This window comes from Oncorhynchus mykiss, chromosome 6, assembly GCF_013265735.2.
Source record: "Oncorhynchus mykiss isolate Arlee chromosome 6, USDA_OmykA_1.1, whole genome shotgun sequence".
Taxonomy (NCBI): domain Eukaryota; kingdom Metazoa; phylum Chordata; class Actinopteri; order Salmoniformes; family Salmonidae; genus Oncorhynchus; species Oncorhynchus mykiss.
Window position 1 is genome coordinate 33514043 of NC_048570.1, and position 22546 is coordinate 33536588.

At 40.7% G+C, this 22546-nt stretch overlaps 1 protein-coding gene across 1 annotated transcript in view; it reads left to right on the forward strand.

Annotated features, from left to right (window-relative positions):
* Window positions 1–1207: 1207 nt before the first annotated feature.
* LOC110525819 (tricarboxylate transport protein B, mitochondrial) overlaps window positions 1208–22546 on the forward strand; it is a 53452-nt gene continuing 32113 nt past the window's right edge. The window contains exons 1-3 of the mRNA XM_021606258.2: window positions 1208–1572; window positions 19609–19716; window positions 20248–20347. Coding sequence (XP_021461933.1) covers window positions 1461–1572; window positions 19609–19716; window positions 20248–20347 — 320 coding nt within the window. The 5' untranslated portion in view covers window positions 1208–1460. The remainder of the gene's footprint in view (window positions 1573–19608; window positions 19717–20247; window positions 20348–22546) is intronic.

The following is a 22546-nucleotide window of genomic DNA, read 5'->3' on the forward strand; positions in this document are numbered from 1 at the left end:
TAGAAACATATTTTATTTTTGTTTACAATAAAAATTAAAATACACTATTTACCATTCATTTCTATTGGGCACAAAATTATCTGAAACCCAAACAAAACAAACTGCAAATGCATCCAACAAGTTTGTAGAGTCGCAAGATTGATGTAGTCATTGTGTGCTAGGAATATGGGGCCAAATACTTAACTTTTGACTAGTTTATTTATAAGAATCTTTAAGGGTGTCAATCATTTTGATCCCTACCTTTTTGAGAAATAGAAATATAACTTGTTCAACAAAATCTCTTTCTCTAAGCAATTGTATTAGTATAAAATAATATACAGCGTACAATATAGCTCAGTATTAGAATTATTTATTTTATACAGTCATTATTGTTAATTTTTATCAATGGTGTCAATAATTTCGGACTCCACTGTATGTCTGTGACCAGGCCAGACTACTCAAAGGAAAGCGTTCACTCTCTACTAGCACTGTTCCAGGACCAGTCCTCTGCCACAGTCATGACTCTCCTGATGGTCTGGCTGATGATGGTCTCTGACCAAAACGTCAGGCAATGTTTTTAACTTTGAATTTGCAATAAGCCATATATTTCTATAATGGAGAGAGTGTTGTGCTCTAACTTCTGATGCCACAGTCCTGAGGGACACCAGTTGGAGCTGAGGAGCAAAACTGTCCCTGGATCAGTGGGGGTAGATATGTACTGCTGCACTTTGACCTCATCTTGGGAACAGCATCCGATGGAGATACGGATCAAACATTCTGTGTGTCCACCTGTCATAGTAGGGGTTTTGTACACATGTGGCCTTGTGTACAGGCTACATCACTTCAATTCAAAGTAGTTTCTGTTCATCTCCATTATCAGAATAGAAAAAAATGGAAAAAATGTGATTATGTTAAAGTATTTGTTCATGTAAGCAAAGGTCTAATTTGTAAATGAGGTTAGGAACAAAATAAAATGTTTGTTGTGGTTTTGATATGATATGATAACAGCTTGGCAGCAGAGTTTAAGTGGTTAATAACATTATGCTGTCTAATGGGGTTGATACTTTAATTGACATATCTGCGTTTGTTTGCTGAACTAGGGAATTTGCAGTATGTTATGCTAATGTGGCGCTCCACCTCATAGCGAGGTTTGCGCGTGAAAAGATGAGACAGACCCGCCCTTCTGGTGTGTATCCGAACTGCCCCGTCTCTCCTCCCTCGGCTACATGATATATACGCGTTCTCTCCTAGCACGACTGCCAGCTGTGTAGTAGCCCACTGTCCACATACAGCGGAGGTCTGAAGGCTACACTCAGCATCACTGGTCAGACAGCATCACAGCAAAATTGATCAGTCCTTAGTCTTGGTGTGCATGCACTGAACGTTATAATAACCATCAACTAGTTTTTTTAGGACAAAATAACAGTTTTGTAGACTTAGTTTTATAGCTAGATAGATATTTGTTAAATTATTTCTTTACAATGGAAGGAAACAGGAAATTAATCAGTCCCTTTCACCGACCACGGTGCCTGGCGGCGGCGGCACCTGGAGGGAAAGCCAAATTAACTCACCCAGGGAAGGCGATTCTAGCAGGTAAGTTTTGTAATCCTTTGTTCAGACACCATCTATGCCAATATATATGGTTTTACATTTTTGTGATACACGGTTTAATGCTTTTACTTGATAGAGAATCGGCGTGGATGGAGCATCAGCCTGTAGAATAAAGTAACATTGTTTTTCCCGATCATGTCACTTTCACTTGAGCCAGGGTTTGTAAATGATGTGCTGATGGTGTTTCATTGGTTAGTAGCCGTGCAAGAAGCGAGCGCTTCCATGTCATTGAGTAGAACTGTCATGTTGTATTGTGTTCATTCACAATAAAATATAAAATATGCTAGTCCTGGTTATTAATAACAGTTTCACATGCAGTGTGTGCATTTCACTAAAGATGGGATTGGCTTGGGCTGCCTGTAGAGCGCATAACAACATAGTGAGACTGTTTAAACTAGTAGCCTACTGGCTTTATCATTTATTTTTTATTTTTTATGTTCTACTTAATATGATTTAGAATCGAATCAATATGATTTCAAAAGGATGATTATGAAATGATCTAATGATCCTATCTGTAACTGACAGTGGTAACATGCTATATACCCTTCTAATAGTGCAGAGCAAGCAGTACTGCCTGGTTATATGAGAGAACACCACAGAACAAACACTCCTCAGTTTTCCCCCTTAGTGGCAGACAGTAACAACTCAGTTAGTTATAAGGACTGGTGAATGCTAAAATGTTCACCTCCTCTTGCATTATGCTATGATAGACAGATCATTCATGTTATTGTGCAGTTTAACTGAGATGACAAAAAAGCATCTGTTGCAGCTCCATCTGTCCGATTAGCAAACCACAGCATTTAGTTCCCACTATGCAGCCCTGTTCTTTTTAGGCAGCAGACACAGTCATTATTATGGGGTGTGTCTTCTGAAAATGACTCCACACTGTGCAATTCAAACCAATAACCCTACAATTGAACTGGAATGCATTTTAAGTAAACCACCCAAAACCACCACGTCGCTCTCTGAAGGAAGACAAAAACAAGCATTGAATTATGATCAAATATAGAAACCCAAACACTGTGGACTGAACAGCAGAATGTCTCTAAAATGAGGTTTGAATAGCTCAGACGGCTACTGCTACTAATAGGTAGACAATGGTGTATGCAAACCTGGACTGCTGATGCTATCTATTGGCTATTGAGAGGCTTTGAAGCCAGCGGTCGGCCATATTGGCACTCCACAGTAGAAGCAGTCCTCCATAGTGATGGGTGGAATTCTACAGTGTTTCAATTAAGTGTTTCAAGGACAAATGTACATGTATTTAAGTATTTACAAAATGACATGTTTTGTTGTTGTACATTTTTTTTTTTTTTTTTATGTTTAACTCACATAATATAGTTTAAAAGTGGGCATTAAGGTATATGTAATAACTAATGTAGACATTAATAAATGCATTAATTATACATTAATAAATGCATAAAAATGTTTGTTTTTTACATTGGAGGAGTAGTGCTAAGATGGAGGCACAGGAGCTTCAACAAATCACCCCCTAAAAGTAATCTAGTATATATATCAAATCAAATTTTATTTGTCACATACACATGGTTAGCAGATGTTAATGCGAGTGTAGCGAAATGCTTGTGCTTCTAGTTCCGACAATGCAGTAATAACAAGTAATCTAACTAACAATTCCAAAACTACTGTCTTGTACACAGTGTAAGGGGATAAAGAATATGTACATAAGGATATATGAATGAGTGATGGTACAGAGCAGGTATACTGCATACATCACTGGCAGTAGCCTAGTAGCCTTCATCACGGGAACCTCCATTCCTGTGAGGGATACTGGTGAAGTATACCGAACAAAAAATATAAACACAACATGTAAAGTGTTGGTCCCATGTTTCATGAGCTGAAATAAAATATCCCAGAAATGTTCCATATGCACAAAAAGCTTATTTTTCTCCAATGTTGTGCACAAATTAGTTTACATCCCTGTTAGTGGGCATTTCTTCTTTGTCCAGATAATCCATTCACTTGACAGTTGTGGCATATCAAGAAGCTGATTAAACAGCATGATCATTACACAGGTGCACCTTGTGCTGGGGGACAATTAAAAAGTCACTTTAAAATGTGCAGTTTTCTCACACAACACATATCCAACACATGTCTCAAGTTATGAGGAAGCATGCAATTTGGTATTTGGTATATTATTAGGATCCCCATTTAGCTGTTGCAAAAGCAGCAGCTGCTCTTCCTGGGGTCCACACAAAACATGAAACATGACATAATACAGATAATTAATAGACAAAGACAACTCAAAGACAGAACGACAAATATATTTTTTAAAGGCACACGTAGCATACATATCAATACATACACACAAACTATCTAGGTTAAATAGGCTTTATCTGTTTTTTGAAAGCAGGTTTGCTGTTTATTTGAGCAATAAGAGATGGAACGGAGTTCCATGCAATAATTGCTCTATACAATACTGTATGCTTTTTTTGAATTTGTTCTGGATTTGGGACTGTGAAAAGGCCCCTGATGGCATTTCTGGTGGGGTAAGTGTGTGTGTCAGAGCTGTGTGTAAGTTGACTAGGCAAACAATTTGGGATTTTCAACACAATGTTCCTTATAAAAATAAGAAATGATGCAGTCAGTTTCTCCTCAACTCGTAGCCAAGAGAGACTGGCATGCATAGTATTTACACTACCAGTCAAAAGTTTGAGAACGCCTACTCATTCAACGGTTTTTTCTATATTTGTACTATTTTCTACATTATAGAATCATACTGAAGACATCAAAACTATAAAATAACACATGGAATCATGTAGTAAACAAAAAAAGTGTTAAACAAATCAAAACATATTTTATATTTGAGATTCTTCAAATAGCCACCCTTTGCCTTGATGACAGCTTTGCACACTCTGGCAGCAAGCTTATATAGGTCTGCTGTTAGAACCAGTATTTGTATTTGTATTTATTATGGATCCCCATTAGCTGCTGCCAAAGCAAAGCAGCATTTTTAAAAACACAATACATTCATAACAGATTTCACAACGCACTAAGTGTGTGCCCTCAGGCCCCTACTCCACTACCACATATCTACAACATAAAATCCATGTGTACGTGTGTATATAGTGCATATGTTATCATGTGTGTGTAAAGGCTGCTTTTGGGTAGCGGAATTACTTTGGCTTCCATCCAGGCCTGGGTACAAATACTTTCCTCTAGGGCCAGATGAAAGATATGACAGATAGATGTGGCTATAGGGTCAGCTAACATACTCAGTAGCTTTCCATCTGTTGTCAATGCCAGGAGGTTTGTCATTATTGATCGTTAACAATCATTTTTCCACCTCTCCCACACTAACTTTACAAAATTCACACTTGCATTGCTTTTCTTTCATTATTTCTTTTTCTATGCATGAAAACGATTGCTCACTGTTCGTTGTTGGCATTTCCTGCCTAATCTGCCAACTTTGCCAATGAAGTAATCATTAAAATAATTGGCAACATCAAATGGTTTTGTGATGAATAAGCCATCTGATTCGATGAAAGATGGAGTTGAATTTGTCTTTCTGCTCATAATTTCATTTAAAGTACTCCAGCTTCTTCATGAGCGGACAGCTTGACGAAAACCAGCCAATATTCAGGTCCTCAAGAAAGTAGACCTCTGTTTACATCACATACACTATCAAGCATTTCACACATATTATTTAGATGCTGACTGTTAGCACTTGGTGGCCTATAGCAACACCCCCCCCAAAAAGGCTTTTGTGCCAAGTGAACCTGCAACCACAACACATGAGATCTTCTCTAAGCATTACAGGGATATGGCTCTGAATATATACAGCAACACCTCCCCCATAAGCATTTGTGTCTCTTCTATAGATGTTTTATCCTTGTATTGCTACTGCTGATTAATCAAGTGAGTCTCAAAAATGGCTAATATATGAATGTTGTCTGATTAGCAAGTTATTGATTTCATTAACCTTATTTCTAAGGCTACTTATATTAATACGGGATATTTTCAGCCCTTTCCTGGGTAGCTTATCAGAGATAGACATAATATGCATACAAAGCAAGAGAAAAAAATATACATCCAGCAGTCCATTAATCAATTGGGGTGTGTGTGTTCATGCGGGGTTGAAGTTACGAACCCATAGGCTTGGCTCTCTCATCCCTTCCAGGCTTCTGGGAGGGTGGACAATGAGCCTGTCATAGCGGATGTATGTCCCCACGCAGCTTTCATGTCTGGGATAAGTTCTTTCCTCTTCTGGCGCACAGCTTCAGGATAGTCCTCATTGAGGAAGATACAGTGCATTCGGAAAGTATTCAGACCCCTTAACTTTTTCCACATTTTGTTACATTACAGCCTTATTCTAAAATTGATCAAATAGTTTTTTCCCCCTCATCAATCTATACACAATACTCTAAAATGACAAAGCAAAAATGCTTTTTGTATAAAAATCAACAACGGAAATATTACATTTACATAAGTATTCAGTCCCTTTACTCAGTACTTTGTTGAAGCACCTTTGGCAGCGATTACAGCTTCCAGTCTTCTTGGGTATGACGCTACAAGCTTGGCACACCTGTATTTGGGGAGTTTCTCCCATTGTTCTCTGCAAAAACTCTCAAGTTCTGTCATTTTGGATGGAGAGCGTCGCTGCACAGCTATTTTCAGGTTTCTCCAAAGATTGTCGATCAGGTTCAAGTCCGGACTCTGACTGGGCCACTCAAGGACATTCAGAGACTTGTCCCGAAGCCACTCCTGAGTTGTCTTGGCTGTGTGCTTAGGGTCGTTGTCCTGTTGGAAGGCGAACCTTTGCCCCAGTCTGAGGTCCTGAGGGCTCTGGAGCAGGTTTTCATCAAAGATCTCTCTGTACTTTGCTCTGTTCATCTTTCCCTCGATCCTGACTAGTCTTCCAGTCCCTGCCATCAAAAAACATCCCCACAGCATGATGCTGCCTCCACCATGCTTTCACTGTAGGGATGGTGCCAGGTTTCCTGCAAACATGACGCTTGGCATTCAGACCGAAGAGTTCAATCTTGGTTTCATCAGACCAGACAATCTTGTTATTCATGGTCTGAGTCCTTTAGGTGCCTTTTGGCAAACTCCAAGCAGGCTGTCACATGCCTTTTACTGAGGAGTGGCTTGCGTCTGGCCACTCTACCATAAAGGCCTGATTGGTGGAGTGCTGCAGAGATGGTTGTCTTTCCATATGATTTCCAATCAATAGAATTTACCACAGGTGGACTCCAATCAAGTTGTAGAAACATCTCAAGGATGATCAATGGAAACTGGATGCACCTGAGCTCAATAGCAAAGGTTCTGAATACTTATGTAAATAAGGTATTTCTGTTTTTACATTTTAATAAATGTGTAAACATTTCTGCAAACCTGTTTTCGCTTTGTCATTATGGGGTATTGTGTGTAGATTGATTTGTATTTTTTATTTTACCTTTATTTAACCAGGTAGGCTAGTTGAGAACAAGTTCTCATTTACAACTGCGACCTGGCCAAGATAAAACAAAGCAGTGCGACAGAAACAACAACACAGAGTTACACATGGAATAAACAAGCGTACAGTCAATAACACAATAGAAAAAAATATACAGTGTGTGCAAATGACATGAGGAGGTATGGCAATATATAGGCCATAGTAGCAAAGTAATTACAATTTAGAAGATTAACACTGGAGTGATAGATGAGCAGATGTTGATGAGCAGATGATGGTGTGTAAGTAGTGAGACTGGTGTGCAAAAGAGCAGCAAAGTAAATAAAAACAATATGGGGATGAGGTAGGTAGATTGGGTGATGAGGAAAATGTTTTATTTAATCAATTTTAGAATAAGGCTGTAACGTAACAAAATGTGGAAAAGTCAAGGGGTCTGAATACTTTCCAAATACACTGTGTACATTCCTCTGAAGTTCTTGACTCTTTCCAGAACAGATACCTTGTCCTTGAACGTCAGGAACCTGACCACTATTGGCCTGGGCCTGTCACCTGGGCTGGTGGTGGGTTTTCCAGTCTCGTGGGCGTGCTCAACCTCAATCTTCCTGTGGTCCATCTTCAATTTCTCAGAGATAATTTCCCTCACTTTGTCGTCAGTCTCGTGGAGATTCTGCAATCCCATCACAACCATGTTGTTCCGCCTTGATTGTCCCTCGACAATCCGTCATTATTATGGATTCACACACAGAACTGATGTCCTCTCTCAATGACTTGTCATCTCGCCATTCTCCTGTTTCAACTCATCGAGGTGACCCTGGGAGAACTGCAAATTGTTCTTCAGGTCCTAGACCTCTCTGGTCAGGTTGTCCATTATTTTATTAGTTGAATCCACCAGTATTTGGACAAAACACTATTTGCTTGTTGTTGTAACAACTGCTTGTAGAACTATTTTTGTTCATTTAAAAAATCATTTGCGCGTGATAGAGACACCACTGCCTTCAATGGTACCTTCGCTGGCTTTAGTCTTTGTAATGGTAGCTTAGCAACGTAGGTTACGCTGTTACTCCACGCAGTTCCAGACAGGGCAGGTCACAAGGAAGATTGAAAACAACAAACGGCAGGGATCTAGACAGCCACAGACCTGAGACAATCCACTGTCCCAACCACAATGGCTAACCGCGTTCCGGGCTGCGTTCAAGCTCTCAAGAAAACCTTGCTAGCTTGATAGACAGCTAGCTAACAGCTAGGTGGCTAGCTAGCAGCTAGGCTAGCTGCTACACCAAATAGCTTCTCAGACTTGGCCTTGGTCGGCAGTATCACTGGACAGAGACTAGCAATCCCAACAACTGATGCCAACTGTGTGGCGGGATCCAAACTAAAAAGTTAGCTAGCTACTAAGAAACTTTCCAATACACTTTCAAAACAACAAACTTTTCAAAACAACCAACCGAACTCAAAATAAATTAAAATATTTGTCACATGCGCCGAATACAACCTTACTGTACAATGCTTACTTACAAGCTCTTAACCAACAATGCATTTTTAAGAAAAATAAGAGTTAAGAAAAATATTTACTAAATTAACTAAAGTAAAAAATAAGAAGAACAACAAAATAAAAACAATGAGGCTATATACAGGGGGTACCTGTACCGAGTCAATGCGTGGGGGTATAGGTTAGTTGAATTAATTGAGGTAATATGTACAGTACCAGTCAAAAGTTTGGGCACACCTACTCATTCAAAGGTTCTTCTTTATTTGTACTATTTTCTACATTGTAGAATAATAGTGAAGACATCAAAACTATGAAATTCCAAAGTAGCCACAGAAACCGTCTAAGTGACGCTCATCTGCAGGCTCGTTGTCCTCACCAGGGTCTTGACCTGACTGCAGTTCGGGGTCTTAACCGACTTCAGTGGACAAATGTTCACCTTCAATGGCCACTGGCACGCTGGAGAAGTGTGCTCTTCACGGATGAATCCTGTTTTCTGTACCGGGCAGATGGCACACAGCGTGTATGGCGTTGTGTGGTTGAGTGGTTTGCTGATGTCAACTTTGTGAACAGAGTGCCTCATGGCGGCGGTGTGATTATGGTATGGATAGGCAGAAGCTACGGACAAGGAACACAGTTGCATTTTATCAAAGCAATTTGAATGAACAGAGATACTTTGACGAAATCCTGAGGCCCACTGCCATTCATCCACCTCATGTTTCCCCGTGTCGCAAGGAACAACATTCCACAGGCCACAATCAACGATCTGATCAACTCTATGTGAAAGAGATGTGTCGTGCTGCATGCGGCAAATGGTGGTCACATCAGATACTGACTGGTTTTCTGAGCCACGCTCCTACTTTTTTCTTTTAGGTATCTGTGACCAACATATTCTGTATTCCCAGTCATGTGAAATCCATAGACTAGGGCCTAATGAATTTATTTCAATTGACTGATTTCCTTATATGAACTGTAACTCAGTAAAATCTTTGAAATTGTTGCATGTTGCATGTAAAATCAACACAGGGAGACCGATCAATTAGTTATAGTATTTTTACTAATATACATTTTGTTTATGAATTATTAAGTGATTAAAAGTCGAAACTCCAAAAAACGAATTGGTAATGGAATTTGGCTTCAATAGGATATCATAGTAGTTACAAACCACAGCTGGATCACCTGCTACTATCCTCCCTTCCACTGGCATACTTTTGGTCGCAGTTTTTTGGTCTGGTCTGGACCAGCCTTGATTTCAACAACCACAGATGTCTGGACCAGCCTTCATTTGGTCCAAACATAGACATTCATGATTTGTTCAGATTTGGTCCGGTCCAGTAGAGCACAGTGCAGTACAGTAAAGAAAAGCAGAGTATAGTTCAGTACAGTGCAGTACATTATAATCCAGTAGAGCACAGTAGAGTACAGTACAGTACAGTAAATAAACATAGTGTATGGTTCAGTACAGTACAGTACAGTACAGTCATGTATTGTACAGTAGAGTAGAATAGAGTGGAGTACAGTTCAGTACAGTACACAGTAGAGCACACTAGACTTGAGTACACTATAATGTACTGTACTATACTTTACTGTACTGTAACGTACTCTACTTGACTGTACTCTACTTTACTGAGCCCTACTGTGCTCTACTGTGCTGTACTTTGATGTCCAAACTTGTGAATAGACATCTATGATTGGTTCAAATGTGTTCTTGTTTAGTGGCAGAGCTCATTAAAATAAAAGCCAGTGTGTAGAATAATACCCAAATATGCAAAGGAGGATATTATAATCCACTTCACTTACTGTAGTTCAATAACCAAAACAGATTTTTTTAACCTCCAGGTGTCATGTCCTAGCTGACACCCCATTTTTTCTGCAGACATCTCAGAATTTTAATTTGGAGCAGATATTTAACAGAGTTTTTGGAAAATGTGATCACATTTTACCTATATTCTGTTACCAAAGTTGGCCACGGCACAGTTTCTTTTCACCTTTATTTAACCAGGTGGGCTAGTTGAGAACAAGTTCTCATTTGCAACTGCGACCTGGCCAAGATAAAGCAAAGCAGTGTGACACAGACAACAACACAGAGTTACACATGGAGTAAACAATAAACAAGCCAATAACACAAACAAGTCAATGACACAGTAGAGAAAAGAAAGTCTATATACAGTGTGTGCAAAAGGCATGAGGAGGTAGGCAATAAATAGGCCATAGGAGTGAATAATTACAATTTAGCAGATTAACACTGGAGTGAAAAATGAGCAGACGATGATGTGCAAGTAGAGATACTAGTGTGCAAAAGAGCAGAAAAGTAAATAAAATAAAAACAGTATGGGGATGAGGTAGGTAGATTGGGTGGGCTATTTACAGATGGATTATGTACAGCTGCAGCGATCGGTTAGTTGCTCAGATAGTTGATGTTTAAAGTTGGTGAGGGAAATAAAAGTCCAACTTCAGCAATTTTTGCAATTCGTTCCAGTCACTGGCAGCAGAGAACTGGAAGGAAAGGTGGCCAAATGGGGTGTTGGCTTTGGGGATGGTCAGTGAGATATACCTGCTGGAACGTGTGCTACGGGTGGGTGTTGAAATCGTGACCAGTGAACTAAGATAAGGCGGAGCTTTACCTAGCATAGACTTATAGATGACCTGGAGCCAGTGGGTCTGGCGACGAATATGTAGCGAGGACCAGCCGACTAGAGCATACAGGTCATAGTGGTGGCTGGTATAAGGTGATTTGGTAACAAAACGGATGGCACTGTGATAGACTGCATCCAGTTTGCTGAGTAGAGTGTTGAAAGCTATTTTGTAGATGACATCGCCGAAGTCGAGGATCGGTAGGATAGTCCGTTTTACTAGGGTAAGTTTGGCGGCGTGAGTGAAGGAGGCTTTGTTGCGAAATAGAAAGCCGATTCTAGATTTGATTTTGGATTGGAGATGTTTAATATGAGTCTGGAAGGAGAGTTTACAGTCTAGCCAGACACCTAGGTATTTATAGTTGTCCACATATTCTAGGTCGGAACCGTCCAGGGTGGTGATGCTAGTCTGTGTAATTTGTTAAAAGCGGAGTTGTATGGTTTGTTAAACTTTGATGAATGTTATTTGTTTGGCATACATTTTAAGTGAATAATCTCCGCGCAATTCCGTTTCTGTGAAATTGCCCATAGTGGTTTGTCACTGTAACCTCTGGCTGAACTAGGTTACATTTGACCCCATGACTTTGGTACCGCAGGTTTGTGCAAAAAAGAAATCTCTGTCCAAATACCTTTCACAACCCTAACAGTCTATGGTGCCATTTCATAAACAGTCTCTCCCGACTCTCCTCCTCTCAGCCATTGGTAAATATAAAATGAGGCCATCAATCAAGATTTGAGATTTGAGAAACCCACCTGGCCTCCTCCCTCCCTTCCTATCCTTTCACTCAGACAAGCTGGCCGGGAACGCTAACAGCCAAAGGAACAGGCTTCTCTCTCTGTCAGCCAAACTCTTATTTAACCTGTTTGTTCTAGTTGTACACTCCACTCCTCTTCGCCAGTTGATTACTGCTTATCTGTAGAATCTTTTTCTTTCTCTCCGTCCCTGTTTTTATCACAGTCTGAATCTATGGGTGCACATTTCAGGGGAGAACAAGGATATTTTGTTACGTAGATTAATAGCTTGTGTGTGCATGTCTAGTTAAATAAACATTTATAAAAATGTATAGTATATGAGTGTGTGTGTTGAAGTCACAGTGTCATACCCAAGGACTTGATCTACTCAGCGAGATAAAAGTAATCAGGTAAAGTGCTCTTGTGTCTAATTCGGACCTGAGATATTACTCAATGAACAGCCAAGCCAATGTTTAACTACACCAAGAAGACACAGAATCCTCCTGACACCCAGTTTGACAGTTAATACATCAGACTAGCACTTCTCTCAGTGCCTAGACATTGAACCACAGATATTAATGAACTTTTGTGTTTCTATGTCAAACGGCTTTGTTATATTTCAGTCTTCTGTGATGCTTATAAAGTGTAATATTGGAATGCAAACTCAAAATCTAATACATTTCAAATCTATATCCGTAATGAAACAGGTGTCTTTTTTTTAAAGCCCAAAACCATGTGTGTGAGGTGTATACTCTTGACTACCAAGAAACACTCCGTGTGACCCTGATTTAACCCACTGCGGTAAAAGGTTAACTCAGGGCCGTAGATAAAGACTACAGCCAGTTGGACTCAGTATGACTCTAGAGTAGTTTGACTCCACGTGTGTGGTGTCATAACTGATGTAGCTTAGCCTTTGAGAAATATTCCACTTTTGGCACTGGTGTAATGCAGGAAGGGGTGAAAGGGTGGAGTGACTTTTGTATGTGTACGTGTGTGGTTGTATAGGTCTTGTATAGGCCTGGAGGGGGGAAGTGACATGGACAGAACAGAGAAAGTCGTAGCTTAATGGAAGAAAAATCCTACATCTCTTACAAACCCAGACAATGGCTTTGAGGCACATGATGGGTGTTTGAGCTCCTTCTACTCCCTCTCCTGCACTCCTAGCAGCTAATGGCAATGGGTGATGTTGAGAGGTGGAGGCTGTTGATATGAGGCAAGATTAGCCTGGGGGATGAGAGCTTTAAATGGGTTCTGATGGGTTTTCTATGTGTGTGTGTGTGTGTGTGTGTGTGCGTGCGTGCGTTTGTGTAAGTGTGTGTGAGGTTTGAGAAAGTACTTTTGTATTGCTCTGTGCTTGCATGGTTGTCTGGAGCAACATTTCTCCCTCTCTCTCCCTCTCTACATTTCTCTCTCGCCCTCTTTTTTACTTTCTCTCGTGCTTCAGTTAAGTTCTTTGAGTGGCTGTCTCCTCTCAGACTCAGAGGGCTTGTCAAAGTGTGCACTCACTCCCTGCTCATTCACACGCCACTGCACCCAATACACTAGGTAATAGACTCTACACACTCTCCCTGAATCTGACTCACGACCCACCAGCGCCCTCGGGGGCAAAACGTCAAATCACGAAACCCCTGTTGCCCTTCCTGTCAGACACATACACTCTCTCTGCCTTTCATTTTATCTTCCACTTCTCTCTCTCTATCTCTCTCTCTCTCCCTCTCTCTCTCTCTCTCTCTCTCTCTCTCTTTCTCCCTCTCTCTCTCTCTCTCTCCCTCGCTCTCTCTCTCTCTCTCTCTCTCTCTCTCTCTCCCTCGCTCTCTCTCTCTCTCTCTCTCTCTCTCTCTCTCTCTCTCTCTCCCTCTCTCTCTCCCTCTCTCCCTCTCTCTCTCTCTCCCTCTCTCTCCCTCTCTCTCTCTCTCTCTCTCTCTCTCTCTCTCTCTCTCTCTCTCTCTCTCTCTCTCAATTCAATTCAATTTCAATTCAAGGGCTTTATTGGCATGGGAAACATGTGTTAACACTGCCAAAGCAAGTGAGGTAGATAATATATAAAGTGAATATCTCTCTCTCTCTCTCTCTCTCTCTCTCTCTCTCTCTCTCTCTCTCTCTCTCTCTCTAGTCTCTGTTGTTAAAGAATATATTTCATTTGAATATGACTAGCTTGGATAAGTAAGAATATTATTAAAGAATACATCGTGTTCCCGTGTTTAGTATTTTTTGTGTTCTTACACATTATGGTGTCCTGGTCCATAAACTGTGGGGTTACAAGATTGGGTTATGTTTATTGTTTGCCAGGTCTGGTGATTTTGAAAGTTTGTTTTTCTCAGTGAAGTTCTCATCAGGAGCAGATGATGTGGCCACCACTCATTAGAGTTACCTCAACAGCAGGCAAATAGATAGCACTTCAGAGGTCTTCTCTATCGCCCTCTCTGCTCTTGCACTTATTTTCTCCCTTGCTCGCTCTCCATTTGTTGATATCCCCTTTCTTCACCATTTTCTGTCTTACTCTCTCTATCTCAACCCTCTTTATCTCTATTTTCCTCTCCCTATCTCTCTATCTCTCTCTCTCTCTCTGTCTCCCTCCCTCTCTCAGTCTGTCCCTCTGTCTCTGTCTCTGTCTCCTGTCTCTATCTCCTGTCTCTGTCTCCTGTCTCTAACTCCTGTCTATATCTCCTGTCTCTCCTGTCTCTGTCTCTCTCCTTCATGGTTAATCTAATAGTGTGTAATGGTGTGGAGGGTTCCTATTGGTTGTTTGGCTGGGATGTGTGTCTCTACTGCTGGGCTGCAACCTGTCCACTCAACCAGGCTCAAGACAATACATGTTCTGTATTATGACGATCAGCCCCAGTGGGGTGTGTGTGTGTGTGTGTGTGTGTGTGTGTGTGTGTGTGTGTGTGTGTGTGTGTGTGTGTGTGTGTGTGTGTGTGTGTGCACTCTGAGTGGCTGTGATACAAGCAGGAACCCAGCTGTGAAGTCAGAAGGGTGTTGATTAAACTATACAGTGCCTACAGAAAGTATTCAAACCTCTTGACTTTTTCCACATTTTGTTGTGTTACAGCCTGAATTAAAAATGAATTAAATTCTGATTGGTTTGTCACTGGCCTACACACATAATACCCTATAATGTCAAAATTGAATAATGTTTTTTGTTTTTATAAAAATATGACAAATTAATGAAAATTGAAAAGCTGAAATGTTTTGAGTTAAGTATTCAACCACTTTGTAATGACAAGCCTAAATAAGGTCAGGAGAATTTTTTTTTTTAACAAGTCACATATTAAGATGCATGGACTCGGCACTTGGTGTGCAATAATAGTGTTTAACATGATTTTTGAATGACTACCTCATCTCTGTACCCCACACATACAATTGTTTGTAAGGTCCCTCAGTCGAGCAGTGAATTTCCAACACAGATTCAACCACAAAGACCAGAGAGGGTTTCCAATGCCTCATAAAGAAGGGCACCTATTGGTAGATGGTTAAAAATCAAAAAGCAGACATTGAATATCTCTTTGAACATGGTGATGTTATTAATTACACTTTGGATGGTGTATCAATACACCCAATCACTACAAATATAGAGGTGTCCTTCATAACTCAGTTGCTGGAGAGGAAGGAAACATCTCAGGGATTTCACCATGAGGCCAATGGTGACTTTAAAACAGTTACAGAGTTTAATGGCCATGATAGGAAAAAACTGAGGATGGATCATCAAAGTTGTAGTTACTCCATAATGCTAAACTAATTGACAGTGAAAAGAAGGAAGCCTGTACAGAATAAAAATATTCCAAAACTTGCATTCTCTTTGCAACAAGGCACTAAAGTAATACTGCAAAAAAAATGTGGCAAAGCAATAAACTTTTTGTCCGGATTACAAAGTGTTATGTTTCAGGCAAATTCAATACAACATATTACAGAGTACCACTCTCCATATTTTCAAGCATAGTGGTGGCTGCATCATGTTATGGGTATGCTTGTAATCGTTAAGAACTGGGGAGTTTTCAGAATGAAAAAAAAGAAATGGAATGGAGTTTAGCACAGGCAAAATCCTAGAGGAAAGCCTGATTAATTCACCTTTCAGCACGACAATAACCTAAAACACGGCTAAATCTACACTTGAATTGCTTACCAAGAAGACAGTGAATGTTCCTGAGTGGCCAAGTTATAGTTTTGACTTAAATCTACTTGAAAATCTATGGCAAGACCTGAAAATGGTTGTCTAGCAATGATCAACAATTAATTTGACAAGGCTTGAAGAATTGTGAAAAGAATAATGAGAAAAGAGAAGAAACCCGCACACTGCCCTTGATAGCAACACTGCTCTTTAATAAGCTTTACGTATCGACCTCAAGGCCTTCGTCAGAGCTTTGTGAGTTTTTTTCAATTAGCATCCTTATGTAGACATAGCTCCACCCACATCCATTCAATGTATCAAATGGGATTGGAGTTGAGGGAAAATAAGTACGTTTCACCAAATATAACAATGTGTATTTCATAAGTATTCGAATAAAGTGTGTATATAAAACATATTAAACACGCCTGTAAAAACACAATGAGGACATTGACACATCAAGCAAGTTTTCATAAATCATTGGGTACAGCGTGAGAAAAATGTCAAGAGTAATCTGAAATGGTGGCATTAATTCATCATTCATTTTATTCAACTGTTACCATGCACCTGCAAAAAAAGATAGCTCAGATGTGTGAGTGCCTTTTGAATTTCGAAAAGAATAATGGGCAAATGTTGCACAATCCAGGTGTGGAATACTTTTGAGACTTACCCCAAAAGACTCACGGCTGAAATCGCTGTTTCTACAAAGTCTGGACTCAGGGGTGTGATTACAGAACTATATATTGTATATTTATGGATTTAATTTTCAATACATTTTCAAATAAATTTAAATGTTGATTCAAGCTGTAACACAAGGCACAGAACTGAACCAATCTGACAAGGTTAACCCTTTTATTGCCTATTTTTCAAGTGTCCCACTTTACATGCATATACAGTATTGACTCATTTTAATCAGCACCTCATCTCTACAGTCTTAGAAAAAAGGGTTCAAAAAGGTTTCTTCGGCTGTATTGTATGTAGATGTTTGAAACTTTTTTTTATATTTAAATCAACAAAATGTGGAATAAGTCAAGCGGTATGAATACTTTCCGAAAGCACTGTAAATCTGCTATGTAAGGGTTGAGTATGTGTGTATGTGTGTGTGCGTGAGGGATGGTTGTAAAAGAGAATGATTTGTCGATGGGTTATATAGAGTAAGGGTGGACAGGGTTGGATGGGCTCTATTTAGGTTGAGAGTTTGAAATCATATCACAGACATATTACATTATTTGCAACTTTTCAACTACTTACTACTTTTTAGCTACTTTGCAACTACTTAGCATGTTAGCTACTCTTCCCCTAGCCACAACCCAAATTCATAACATATTGTACTAATTGTAATTTGTAACATATCATACGAAATGGGTGATGGACATCCACAAATTAATACATACCAAAGGAAACGTAACATATCATACTAAATTGAGTGTCTCGGATTTCCTTACAGAATAATACAAAATGCTCTGAGACCAGGTTGTTTACCAAAAGGATTTGTTGCAGATAAAAATCAAGTAGTGCACACAAAATGTATTTTTTTCGTTTAAGTTTTCATGTACCTAATAAAAATGTCAATGTCAATGTGTATCCATAGCATTTGCCTTAAATAGCAAATGTGCCTACTCTGGTCTTGGCATGTGCACTCTAGCCAACAGCTTGCAGATCAGACTGGTCTCAAAGACTAGACGTAACGTAGTAAATCCAGGAGACAAATTAGTATGATATGTTACGGTTGGTATGGTTACATAAGACAGAACGTTACTTAAGGTAAAAACATAAAGATAGTAGGTTGCCTGTTCGAGTCTCATCATAGACCATTTTATAATTTCAGCTAATTAGCAACTTTTCAACTACTTACTACTTTGTAACTACTTAGGGTGTTAGCTATCCCCTCCCCTTCCCCTAACCCTTCCCATAACCCTAGCCTTAACCCTTTAACCTAACTCCTAACCTTAAGCCTAACCCTTAACCCCTAGCCTAGCTAACGTTGGCCAGCTAGCTAATGTTAGCGTTATCCACCTAGCTAACGTTAACCACAACAAATTGGAATTCGTAACACATCATATGTTTTGCAAATTTGTACCATATAGTACATTTAGCAAATTTGTAACATGACACTGCTTCACCAATAGCCTTCACAGGTAAAACTGTAGTAGTGTCTGGAATGAATGAAGCCTATTGTAGACATACTGACCTGTACATCCTGGGTCAGTGTGTTAGTGTGAAATGTAGTAGACCTCATGTGATCTGCTGAACCTTACTTAACACTGGGATTAGAGGAATTAGAGCTGTGTGTGTGTGTGTGTGTGTGTGTGTGTGTGTGTGTGTGTGTGTGTGTGTGTGTGTGTGTGTGTGTGTGTGTGTGTGTGTGTGTGTGTGTGTGTGTGTGTGTGTGTGTGTGTGTGTGTGTGCGCGTGCGTGCGTGCGTGCGTGTATACAGGGATCATGACTTAGCTTTCTAGACTGTTGTACAACCTTATCTTGGCTGAGGAAAATACTGTGCAAATGCATTAAGCCCTTCTGAATACTCTCACTCAACCATACATCAATGTGTAATTTAACTGAAATATAACCAGCAACCACTTAAAATTCTTCTATATCTTCTGTATATGTAATGGGTTAAATATATCTCCTATCACCTCCAGAATAATGTCATTCTAAGTGCTGCAGGGAAGAGATAGAGAGGTTTGGCCTACAATAACGGCAGAAGTTGGATGGATGCCAAGCTGTCACACAGTTGGATGACATATCTGAACCCTTCTCATTGTTTCTTTATACAGATGGGCCTCTGGGATTTGAATGTGAGTGTGTGTGTGTGTGTGTGTGTGTGAGAGAGAGAGAGAGCGAGAGAGCGAGAGAGAAAGAGAGAAGAAATGAAAATGGGGTAATTCTGTGTGTCATTGAGCTAATGGAGGTCTTGGCCTGTGTAATGGAGCCCCTCCCTCTGGACAGAGCAGATCATTTAATTAACGTCAGCCTTCTCTCCTCCCTCTCTCCTCTCCTTCTCGCCCTCCCTTCCCTCTTTTATAAGTGACTCATCTGCACATAGTGCTGCTCTTAACACTCTCATCCCCATCCTCTGAACTAATCCACAATATAGAGCTGTCCAACATCCTACATCATTCATTCATTATTTTGTTCTTCGTTCATTGGACCTAATAGCTACAGGTTCATGCATAAATAAAACGGCTCCATCCATCTTTATCCAGTACATTACATTCCTCTCACACTCTCTGGGCTTTTAAGGTTTACGGATGGCAGCCATATTTAGGGTTATTGTTATGATCCATGATGTACTGGCTCTGCCCAAAGTGAATGCCTGCTTTAGCCAGCTTGTCATTGTAGAAGGCAATTTGTTAGCACCAATAGTCTGGTACCAAAGACTAGCTACCCAAAGATTCACAAAAGGAATCTTCTGGTTGATAAGATGTAGCTGACCAATGCTCTCTGTTTTCTGCATAGTTCAGACTTATTCGCTACAAAATGACGATGACATACAGAACCCCAGCAAGCACAGACGGTTCGACAACGTTTGCGTTTGGTTCAAGTCTGATGCCATTTACATTTACAGTAACTAAATGTCGCTTTCCTTTCTGTCCATCTCATTCTACAGATTGTAAAGCTTTATCTGACCTCCGTTCTGTGTTTTCTACAGGTGGTATAGCAGGGGGTATAGAGATCTGTATCACCTTCCCTACTGAGTATGTGAAGACTCAGCTACAGCTGGACGAGAAGGCCAACCCTCCAAAATACAGGGGCATCGGTGAGTGTCTGACTGTGTGTGTGTGTCCTCTCACCCGGCAACACAACAACTTTCTCTATCCATCTCCCTTCATACCTCTCTACCTCTTCTTCCCCGATGCATCTAACCTTTCTGAGATACAAGGTCGCCAGTGTGTCGACCAAATCAATTCATCTCCATCTATCTCCATCTCTTGCTCACGCTCCATTTCTTATTCTCACTATCTCGCTCCCTCTCTCTCTTTCTCTGTCCCTCTTAGGATCTAATTATCAAATTACCCACCATCCTCAGGTGCATTAGTGATTCTGGCAGGCTGTCACGCTACTTGTTTGTATGACACACACACACACAGTCAGTCAGTCTGGCTTCTCTTGGCTGGAGCTCTGAGGATCTGAGACCATCTTAATGAGCCCTGCACACAGCTGTCTCTGCCTCATACTAAATAGCTATGTTCGTCAAGGAGTTCTCTCTCCATGTGTGAATATGAAGTTATTTGAATACTCTCTGTGTGTCCATAGCTGGTTGTGTGTTCATGTATTGATGTGTGTGTAGGTGACTGTGTAAAGCAGACGGTACAGGGTCACGGGGTGAGAGGACTGTACAGAGGACTCAGCTCACTGCTCTACGGATCCATACCCAAATCAGCTGTCAGGTATGTGGATGGCATCTAGCCCTAAACACACACACACACACACACCAATTATTTTGGTCTATTACCCACAATACATAGCTGAAATGTCCCGCTGGTCTTGTGTGTAATTATGTTATTCTTTCCCAGAGATTATATTTATTCCACACACGACCGTTCTATGGAGACCTCAGTCTCAGACAGGGGTATTTAGCATCTCTCTTTCTCTGAATGTGTTTGTTTGTGTGTATGTGTGTTACAGCGCAGAGCCTGTCTTTAGAGTGGACAGACCCAGCCATGCGGAGCAGAGCTGCCAATTCTTGTATCAGTGGAGATACAGAGAGGAAAACCTGTTGGTGTGTGTGTGTGTGAGTCAGTCAGTCAGCCTCGCAGAAGGGCTCAGTAGGGAAACAGTGCATAGAGGACAGGGCAACAAGAGTAGGCCACATCACCTGTCTAGTCTGACAGCTGTGTGTGTGTGTGTGTGTATGCTTTACATAATTGGGTTACGAAAAAAGAAGGGAGTGCTTTTCTTCTCCCATTCCCTCTGTCCCCCTCCCCCTACCAATCCATCATTTTCTCCCCTTTCTCACCATCTCCCCCATCCCATTAGCTGATTGCCTGTTATGTACAGTGTGGAGCAGTGGGGGGAAGGACGGGGAGTGAAGGAGATAAGAGAGTGGTGAGGGTGAGGCCAGAGTGACACTGGGCTTTAGTGGAGAGAGACTGACCTTTTTCATCCTCCCATTTAACTCCACCTGCCTTCTCATCCACCCCTTTCCTTTTTCCCTCATCCCTCATTCTTTCCCAAATACCTCCCTCCACCCCTCATCTCTTGGCGAGGGGTAACTGACTTTGCAGATAGAGCCCTAATGGGGTTTAGGAGATGTGCCATGGTCTCTGTGACGACCAAGGTGCCTCTGACTCATCCTGGACTTTGGCTGCCGGCCCAGCTATTATCCATCATGTTGGGATGATTTAAAAAAATCTGTCACTTGGAATTGGCTAAAGAGAAGAGGTAGTTTAGCCTTAGCACATTGAAGTAATTTTAATGGGGTGATGTAAGGTATAGTATAGTGAAAAAAAACTATACTGCCACTTCCTTGCAGTCCAATTAAGGTGGATGAGAGAGAGAGACCTGTTTCAATTTATAAAGGCATCATTGCCTTTTGTTTGCCAGGCCGTGTCTGTGTTCCTGCACTACACAGTATGTGAGTTGTGAAGCAGCTATCACTCAAACAAACAAACAAACAAACATGATTGAGTAGAGACAGAGAAACAGATGCTGCATTTTAATGAACAAAAAAAATGAGGCAAAAAAAAGAGAGCGAAAGCAAAAGGAGGGGTGGAGGGAGAAGAGATGAGGAAATAGAACAGAGAGACACACCCAGAGATAGAGACAGATCGTCAACGTCCGAGACAGACAAGAAGACATCGGTCAGACCAGAAACTCTCGGGTGAGAAGGCAGAGGCACAAGAAACCTAGCCTCATGAAACCCGCCTGATCTTGCAATGTTTATTTGTCACATGCGGCGAATACAACAAGTGTAGACTTTACCTTGAAATGCTTACTCACGAGCCCTTTCCCAACAATGCAGTTAAAAAGTATAAAATTAACAAATAGATAACGAGACAATGGTAACACAATGAATTAACACAATAAAATATCAGTATTTTTTTTACCAGGTTACAAGAAAACAAACCTTTAATCAACACTAAGTGGCAAAGTGTCTTTCCTCCCCCTCTCCCCTCCTTCCCCTCTCCTCCTCTCTTCCTCCATGTTGTGTTTGGTCCTGAAATCACCACAATCCAATTCCTGCTATAAATAACCTTCCCAGTGAAGGACTCCCTGGCACAGCATCTCCTAACTGATTACAGTGAAACTTAACACACACATACACACACTCCTGGGGTGAGACAGAACGCTCAGCTCGCTTTCATGGTAGCAGTTGCTGGGCATCCGTTGCTTGCTGAGTCATCAGACTTTATGGCTACATTTTTAAACAAGGATGTGCCTTACCTGCTGGGCAGTAAAACATTCTGCAACATTAGCAGTTTGTTTCACTTCACCTGGGCATCGAACAAAGTCATTTGCCTCTTGCCTCAAATCAAATCACATTTGATTGGTCACATACACATGGTTAGCAGATGTTAATGCGAGTGTAGTGAAATGCTTTTGCTTCTAGTTCCGACCATGCAGTAAAATCTAACATGTAATCTAAC